At 39.1% G+C, this 9,656-nt stretch overlaps 1 protein-coding gene across 1 annotated transcript in view; it reads right to left on the bottom strand.

The window, feature by feature from the left end:
* Positions 1-2,245: 2,245 nt before the first annotated feature.
* Positions 2,246-9,656, bottom strand: part of trabd (TraB domain containing) — a 10,268-nt gene continuing 2,857 nt past the window's right edge. Inside the window, exons 4-10 of the mRNA XM_061676632.1 lie at positions 9,388-9,554; positions 9,095-9,235; positions 7,614-7,724; positions 7,393-7,532; positions 5,319-5,491; positions 4,834-4,930; positions 2,246-3,605 (exon numbers count right to left, since the gene is read on the bottom strand). Of these exons, the coding sequence (XP_061532616.1) occupies positions 3,434-3,605; positions 4,834-4,930; positions 5,319-5,491; positions 7,393-7,532; positions 7,614-7,724; positions 9,095-9,235; positions 9,388-9,554 (1,001 nt within the window). The 3' untranslated portion in view covers positions 2,246-3,433. The remainder of the gene's footprint in view (positions 3,606-4,833; positions 4,931-5,318; positions 5,492-7,392; positions 7,533-7,613; positions 7,725-9,094; positions 9,236-9,387; positions 9,555-9,656) is intronic.

The following is a 9,656-nucleotide window of genomic DNA, read 5'->3' as shown; positions in this document are numbered from 1 at the left end:
CCAGTATTTCGCACTGTCCCAATTTCCATCGTTTCAGCTGCGGTTGTTTTTAAAGTGCCAGACAAGTCGACGGTCAGTGTCCTGTCCTTATTAAATAAAATTGAGTTGAGTATACAGTCCATTGTTCTAATGTTTGAAAGGATCTCATTGTTCAAAAGTATCAGTCAGGAGAAGGCTACAAAAGAATTTCAAAGGCATCAACCATGGAACTAAGTGAAGACGGACATCATCAAGTGGCGGAAATATGGCACAACAAAATTGATGACTGCAAGAAAACAGGTCAGGGTGGCTGCCAAAAGCAGCACTTAAAGAACTGGAGGAATTTCTGTCAAGTACGGGCTGTTTAGTACAAGTGACAATAATCTTCCATCTTCTTAATATGGCTGGGCAATGGAGTAGGATAGCAAGAGACATTAGCTTACAACGAAAAACATCCAAGCCTGACTACAATTTGCAAAAACACTTGAAATCTTCCAAGGCATATGAGAAAATGTGTTCGGGTGAAACCAAGGTTGAACTTTATTGGGGTTAATCATAGGCACTTTAAATGTTGGCAGCTGTCTGCTGGTCCCAATTAACGTGGCGTTTGACTGCAATTGGTTAATTCTGCACACAGCCAAAATTCTAGTGAAACAGTCCCCTCCAAAAGTATTGGAACGGCAATGTCAATTCCTTAGTTTTTGTTGTATACTGAAGACAGGGTTTCAGATCAAAGGATGAATATGAGCCAAGGTTTCAGAATTCCAGCATTTATTTCATGGTATTTCCATCGAGATGTGTTCCACAACTCAGGACGGAGCACCTTTTGTTTGAGCCCGCCCACTTTTCAAGTGAGCAAAAGTATTGGAACACTGGACTGATGGGTGTTTCTCGGTGCTCAGGTGTTACCTTTTAGCCTAATTGCTTAAACATTAGTGCTTGTTTTTGGCATTGGGTTTTCACCTGTGAAAACTGCATTTGTTGTTAAGCAAACATGAAGACCAGAGAGCTGTCTACAGGAGAAAAGCAAACCATTTTGAAGCTGAGAGAAGAGGGAAACTCGATTAGAGCTATTGCACAAACACTGGGCATAGCCAATATGACAATTTGCCATTCCAATACTTTGGGAGGGGACTGTAAGTGCACACTTATGAAACCACATCATAATTGTTTTTTTCCCCCCTTTAAAAAAAAAAAAAAAATCTATTTTATTTTTGAATTCTACAGGTTATTGGTGTCACAAATAGACGTTTTGAAATGATTCACCTTCATCAAATATGTCACAAAAACCTGGCATTTGAATAAGGGTATATAGACCTTTTAGATCCACTGTAAATGTAACATTTTTGGTTTTTGATTGAGCAAAGTATATGAGCAAGACCTCCTTTTTTATGCACTTGGCTCTTAAAGTATTTTATTAATAATGTAGGCCTTTTAGAATTTGATTGTTATTATGTCTCTTTTTGAATCAACTTACCTGTTGAAATGGAAATTGCGGCTGCCGTTCATTCTACCTTCAAACTTCACCTGACACTCTACATTCAAATTACGGTGGTAGATAACGCTAAAAATCATTATTCTATCTCAATCGCAGAGGTGCGGTTGGAAATGATCCAACTTCACTGAATTTTTCCAAAAAATACAAAATAATTACAAATACATCTTTGTTCATCTGTCGATGCCAACAAAGTACAGTATAGTGATGACAGAATAAGTCATTGCGTCCTACAAGTATATCAGCTTTTTGTTCCATCAAACAGGCACAGATGTAACACAGAGTAAGACGATTTGTGAGAAAAATTGAGATGAGATTAGAATTTATACATTTTGTTCGGTGGTGTGCCATGACATTTTTCTAATGTACAGTGACATGGGTGCCTCGGTTCAGTAAAGGTTGGGAAACACAGTATGCAACTTTTACCTTGTCTTTTTAACAAACTTGATTTGGTCAGGGCATTACTTTCATTCCATATCTAAAGAAAATTTATTTTAGATTTAATATTGGATTTGCTATGACAGTAGACTAAAAATACTTGTTTAACGGGGGAATAAAAGCAAGCTGTTTTTGAAATAACTAAATTATAGCATTTGCTTGTAATGTAACAATAAGATAGACGATTTCGTGTTGAGAAAATCAGTTAAAAGACGACGTCTGACATTTGACAAAGGACATTATCGCTCAATCAATATAGAAAGTGTCACTTACAAATTAACAAGGGAAGTGCATTTTGTTTATAGCTGTGAGACCATGAAAATATCTTGAGACTTTTAGTTCAATGTGACATCACCTGTATTATGGGTACAATTCATTGAAATGATCAAAAGCTGCACAGACAGAGTAGCTAAGTTTGCATTCTACTGAGAGGCGATTATACAGTATTGGTTGACATTCACATATATGCATTGCAGAACAAAGCTGGTGAATTGATTGTTACTGTAGATGCTGTATTGTGCAGGCTTTAAAGATGACTACATGCACACACAAAATCAGTAAATGAACTTCAAACAATCAATGCCAGAATCTGGGCACTTTATATTAATAGTCCTGTTGGTTTGTGCTGGCGACAATGATGGGGATTATTATTAATACCTTACTAACCCTGAGGAACACAAGCCTTACCTGCAATGAGTCTCAATTGAATGTAGGGGCCATGGCACTGGTTCTATTGAAATCTATGTATCAGATGTTGAAAGTCTACATTTAAAATAACTATTTACAAAATATGCCTTTAGAAATATGTAAAAAAAAAAAACAATAATAATAATCATATACTTGCTGATGCATTGAGAGGCACTTGTAAGCATAAGCAGGTTTGTGAACATGAAAAACTTTTTGAGGATGCCAATCTAAGTCTACAAATATATGCCAAGTAAATCAATTTGGTAGGAATTTATCACACAACTCACTGTACCCATGATGTAAAAGCAAGTTGCAAAAAAAAAAAAAAAAAGTATGGTCAGTATATTATTTTTCTATTTGGTATTATAGTTGTTTCCATACCTCAGCCACTTATATATAAAAAATTATCGCCAACTGGCAGGAGAATTGACTAAGAAAAGAGAAGGAGAAAATCATATGGAAATATTGCCAGCGCATTTGGCTGAGGATGATTCCTTATGGAATTTGACTAACCATAAAATTAAATTCCCTTCATCTTTAAAAGTAGTAAACTTTGAATCATTCAGAACACAGTATTGGTATTTTTTAAACCTTACACAATAAAGCCTTTTCACAAAATGACAGAACAATCCTGTGTAGGTTTCTTTGGGAGTAAGGCCCTTCAATGTCCATTGGCGTGTCATATCAAAATGTCGTGCCACCCTGAGGTCCTTGTTCGCTGAGCAACCATTCCTTTCAGTCACAACTCCTTTTTTTAAGGCCATTGGTAAAAGATGAACTGTTTTCATGAAACTAATGTGCCGGTCAGTGATGGCTTTCAGCTGACCTGTGAGGTCAAACAGGAGATGGTCGTAGATTGTCCACAACTGATCGGACAGCAGATGAAGACCACAGGGCTTGAACCAAACTCCCTCCAGCACGGTAGCAGACATATCCCAGCATTCCCATCATGACACCTTTAACGACCGCGTGCAAAACCCAGCCAAACTGAGACGGGGGCGCAACACTGCAGGAGAGAGAGAAATAAAGTAATTCATTTTATAAGGACTTTCTATTACTCAGTGGTGGGTAGAGAAGCCAATAGTTGTACTATAGTAAGAGTACTGTTACTTTAAAATATGATTCAACGAAAAAGTAGTCCTCCAAATAAGTATTCAGTGAAAAAACTACCCAGTAATTGGCAATCAACTTCAGTTTTTTTTTTTTTCGCTGTCTAATTTGTAAAAGCATATTGAGGTAAGAGGAAAGTTTATCATCAAGACTTGATATTCAACTTTAGCCATGTTATCTGAATTTACATTGCTATATGCAATATTTGTAAACTAATTGTGAAAAATTATGGTTTTCATTATGATCAGTTGATTATTCACAAAAATTTGTAGTGACCTAGTAATAGCTAATAGTAAAGTAAATGTTTGCTATGGCTGGGTACATACCAAGACATGCCATGGCTAGCAATAGACTATAATTCAAAGTTGTTCGGATGCATACTCACCTTCCAATAAACGTCCCTGTTAACATGCCACGGAAGTGACTGTTTGCACTATTAGAATACCTTAGCTAACTAGTCATATCTTCCACTCCATAAAACGCACGTTCATGCTCAGTAGTACAGTTATGTGCCAATAAATTAGAATGTCAAGGGAAAGTCCATTTATTGTGAACTTTCTATGTTATATTAGTTCACCACACACAAAGTATAATATTTCAAGCCTTTGTTTCAATTTTGACGATTATGGCAGAAAGACAAAAAATAAAACAAATCCAGTATTTCACAAACTTAGCATAGTTCATGTGACCAACAAAAAAGGATCTTAAAGAAATGTTGGCCTACTGAAAAGTGTATTAAATTAATATACTTTGTTGGGTCTCCTTCTGCATTAATTACACAGACATGCAAACATCAAAGGCATGAAAAAGGTGACCTTTTACCGGGATCCCCCGAGCCCCCACAGTGAATGTTTTTGATTTAACATAAATTAAGCAGTCTCGAAGACTCTAAAAAGAATACAAGGCAAAAAATAAAAAAGCACTCTCTCCTTCTGGAAAAGAATTGACTCAAATCATTGTCTGTTTCACTTCATTTTTCACTATTACCAGCTTCAAAATACTCAAGTAAAGGGTTTGTTGCCATAAAACTGCTACTACAATTGATCAAAAAAGTAAATATAAGAAAGTAAGTGTAGCCCATTGCTACCCACCTCTGCTATTACTAAATGAAAAGATAAACATACCTCATGATTTCACTGATGTTGAGATGCTTATCCCAGTTTCTTTCAATGCCAGGCACATGACCCATTCCGACAACTCCCACCACGACAGCAGGCACTTCTACAAGAGTGTATAGAGAGTATAACGTCATAATACACAAACAAACCACAGATGAATGAATAATAAATTAAGGGATATATTGTAATATTTACTTGAGTCCACTCAAAGAGATGTTTTTTGATGATGAAGTATTTTGGAGAGGAAAATCCCGCCACAGACAATAGATGCAAACTAAAACATGCAAATGCCAGCTCTTCTTTTTGTGAAAAAAGTGTGGTTTTGTTTGGTCAATGCACAAAAGTGCGAAAGACAAAATATTAAATTGATTTATATGAATTACAGTATTCGGTGTGAAAACTGTGCCAAACAAATCATGCGAGTGCCTAGATTTTCTTTCCACCGGACAAGCTATAACACACGTTCGTTCATTAAGCGGTGTAATACCCACTCTGGGCATTAGGAGGAGCCTCCACACAGCGTGTAGCCTGGCGCAGCGTGTGGGTGAGGTAGATGTCTCTCTCAGCCACTATGGTCTGGTGAAGAGCTGGAAACTCTCCAATCATCTCTGACATAGTCTGTTCCAGCAGGTCCTTCTGTTTACATTTCTCGACATCCTCTTTGCTGAAATGTGGCACAAAGCAGCATGACGAGCTCAGTGTCACATACAAATGATTCATAGACAGCTTTGTGGTTTTTGCAGCTTTCAGTGACAAAAACACAAGAGGGGGTGGGCTTGATATATTCTTAACAAGCTTTCAAAACCGCATATTTAAACCTATCCCAGCTGTCATCGGGCAGGAGGCGGGGTACACCCTGAACTGGTTGCCAGCCAATCGCAGCGCACATAGAAACAAACAACCATTCGCACTCACAGTCATGCCTACGGGCAATTTAGAGTCTCCAATTAATGCATGTTTTTGGGATGTGGGAGGAAACCGGAGTGCCCGGAGAAAACCCACACAGGCACGGGGAGAACATGCAAACTCCACACAGGCGGGGCCGGGGATTGAACCCGGGTCCTCAGAACTGTGAGGCTGACGGTCTAACCAGTCGTCCACCGTGCCGCCTTTAATAAAATCATTTAAGTTATTTTTTTCCCTCATTAATGTACACACAGCACCCCATGTTGACAGGGAAAAGAAACAGAATTGTTGACATTTTTGCAGATTTATTAAAAATAGAAAATAGAAACAGAAATATCACACAGCCATAAGTATTCAGCTCTGGGAAGAGTTCTGGTCCTCCCACATGTCTTCCATTTAAGGATTATGAAGGCCACTGTGCTCTTAGGAACCTTAAGTGCAGCAGATTTTTTTTTGTAACCTTGGCCAGATCTGTGCCTTGCCACAATTCTGTCTCTGAGCTCTTCAGGCAGTTCCTTTGACCTCATGATTCTCACTTGCTCTGACATGCACTGTGAGCTGTAAGGTCTTATATAGACAGGTGTGGCTTTCCTCATCAAGTCCAATCAGTATAATAACACAGCGGGACGCCAATGAAGGTGTAGAACCATCTCAAGGATGCTCAGAAGAAATGGACAGCACCTGAGTTTAAATATATGAGTGTCACAGCAAAGGGTCTGAATACTTATGTCTGTGTGATATTTCAGTTTTTCTTTTTTAATAAATCTGCAAGAATTCCAACAATTCCGATTTTTTTTCTGTCAATATGGGGTGCTGTGTGCACGTTAATGCGGAAAAAAATGATCTTAAATGATTTTAGCAAATGACTGCACTATAACAAAGACTGAAAGATTTTCCTTCTCCAGCGATGGCCCCATTTCTGCTTCCCTATCTGTGATGCTCATTGGAGATGTAGGCTAAAAGCAAGCCTCTTTCAGCGGTGACCCCTTTTTTTTTTTTTTTTTTAAATATAACTTTATGGAGCTCTCTGTGAATCTACAATGCATACATGCATTACAATGGATAAACAAAGGCATCGCAGCCCATGTCAGAATGAAACTTTTTTTTTTTTTTTTTTTTTTTTTAAACTGACTCGTTTTCAATCGAATGCAAAAAAAATTGATGTTAGCGTAGGGCAGCACGGTGTACAACTGGTTAGCATATCTGCCTCACAGTTCTGAGGTCCCGGGTTCAAATCCGGCCTCCCTGTGTGGAGTATGGATGCTCTTTTTATTTCATCCGGGTATTCCGGTTTCTTCTCTTACCACGCATGGTAGGTACATTGAAAAGTCTAAATTGTCCGTAGGTGTGAATGTGAGTGTAAAAGGTTCTTTGTCTGTATGTGAACTGCGATTGGCAGGCGACCAGTTCAGGGTTTACCCCGCCTCTCGCCCAAAGTCAGCTGAGGTAGGCCTCAGCACACCCGCGACCCTAGTGAGAATAAGCGGTTCAGAAAATGGATGGATTTAGAGTCCAAGCTCTAGTAACTAGACAAGAGAGAATTGCAAAAATAATTATGGGTGTGTCTGAGGTCCAAATGATACAATACCAAACCAACAAAGAACAAACTTTTTATATCGATATTAGGACTGATCCCTCCCAAAAAAGTGTGTAAGGTACCTGATTGGGTCTGAAAGGAAACAAAGACCCCAGGCAAGACGGGCCTTCTGCCATAGGCTGAGAGCAGCAATGGCCCTCTTGAACGTCACAGGGATGGGCCTGTCTCCAAGATGAAACTTGCAGAATGGCACGTGTCCAGCCTGTGTTAAGTAGACAAGAGGGACGGGGCGAATCAAATACAACAACATTTAGTGTGTGGCAAAAATGGTGAATGTTTTTACCTCTTTGAAGGCTTCCCTGAACTCCCCTCCAGGGGCCATGCCGAGCTGCTCAGTGATGTGAGCGGAAACTTTGAGCAGGAGAATCTGCATCAGGCCAGACATCAAGCCATTCTGACAGACAGAGAAACAAACTCAACAGATATGCCTCCTTCAGATGACAGTCTATTATACAAAAGCTGCTGAAACTACATTGTCAGTGAACACTGTATTTGCATTACTAGCTTGTTTGGCGTAGGGAATACAATACAGTACACCAAGTTATTATTATTTGTATTCTTTGTTTTTGTAATACTAAACCCTAACCTGGCTGTAGGGATGGCAATCGCTGCGTAATTAACACAAAATCATACCGATGCAACACAGTCTAAACCAATGAATTCAACATGATAGAGGAATGTGACACGACAAGGAGTGCATCATTTTTTGTGTGTTCTCTCATCTTGTCAAGCAGACGTATATTACAAAAAAAGACAAAATGAGAAAAGGCAATTTTTGCATTTACAAATGAAACAAAATAAGACTTTACACCGATCTCATCGGCTTGATCGGTATCGGTCGATAATAAGCATTTTAGGCTGATTGGCTTTAATGTCATAATTAAAAGACATTTACTCCACGTCGCCATTGTGTACAGTATCTTTGACTCCAAAAGCTAGTTTATTTTTAGCCTTATCGCGTGTTTTTTGACATACCAGTAGTACTGTAAATATCTGACCGCCAATAAAGTTATTTAAAAGAAAAACATGTCGGCAGTGTGGGACAGACAACACGTCTGAGACAGACAACACGTAATGCCTGGATCAGACTATAAAACAAATTTGGTCTTTCACAATTGGACTATGTCAGACTACTTCAATAAAATGTTGTATTCCGATACCAGTGCATCCAGTCTTTCACGATCACTGGTCTTTATCTTGTCAACTCAAACGCGAAGGGATACACTCGTTACCTTGGCGACGACAACAACGATGGCTCGCGTTGTGTGTATTATAAGAACAAAATGGGGAAAAAGGCGTGCTGGTAGTCACCGGTGCTCGGGAGAGAACTTTAATTCAAGGATTGCTTGAGGTATGTTCTTTTAATACGATACGGCAGGCAACAAAACGTGATCTAGCCTAGTAAGCTAGTGCTAACGGTTGTACGTAAACATGCCGGCGTTCTGTACAATAAAATAATTTAAATAAAGTAAGTTAGCACCCATTATTTCTGTCATGTTGTAATGTTGGTTTGACCTGACTGATTAGAGTACATAACCTGAATAGAGAATACTTTAACATACTCAGTATACAGTACACAAGTATATACAGTAAATTAACTAGTCACTTAAATATACAAATTGCTCCATCTTGTGATCCGTTTTTTTTTTTTTTTTTATAAAAAACTCGCTCATCGGCCCCAAAAATCCTGATCGTGTAAAGCCCACAAAATATACAACTTTTGTGAAACCGTCCTATAAACTTTATGCATTCTCCTTTTCTCACCTGTTTGATGGCCTGCTGGACCTTATCAAGGTTTATCTCTTTGGCTTCCCTCAGCAATGTATTCTCATCCATCTTAAGCATGGACACCCTGTACTGGCACAACTCCACAACAACCACATCTGGCTGCACAGCATGGATCGTCTGCAGCAGAGGGGGGAAGAAAGAGTAAGAAACAAGACAGAAAGACAGAACAGGAGGAAAGAATGGAAACGTTCACGGACAGAATAAATTAATAAACAGCAGTACAAAAAAAGATTTATGGCTGGCAAAATCCCAAAGTAAAACCAGCGCACCGTAGCCACATCCCTTTTGCTGCTGTCACTGAAATGGGCAGTGCCCACCAGGTACAGCAGGCTGCCATCAGGGGAAATAAGACGAGTCACTGTCTCTGGGAGTTCAGGTGACGACTGGCGACGCTGGGCTCGATATTGCCACAGCAGTTCCATTGCTTCACTGTCCGCTGGACAAAGATGACAGTCATTAGTGCAGCAGAAAGCTTGAATGTCTCATCATATTTTCATTTTATTTATTTACTATCGTCATTCTGACCCCTCAAGCGGAA

This window comes from Phycodurus eques, chromosome 5, assembly GCF_024500275.1.
Source record: "Phycodurus eques isolate BA_2022a chromosome 5, UOR_Pequ_1.1, whole genome shotgun sequence".
NCBI lineage: Eukaryota > Metazoa > Chordata > Actinopteri > Syngnathiformes > Syngnathidae > Phycodurus > Phycodurus eques.
This window is presented reverse-complemented; position numbering and strand designations above follow the sequence as displayed.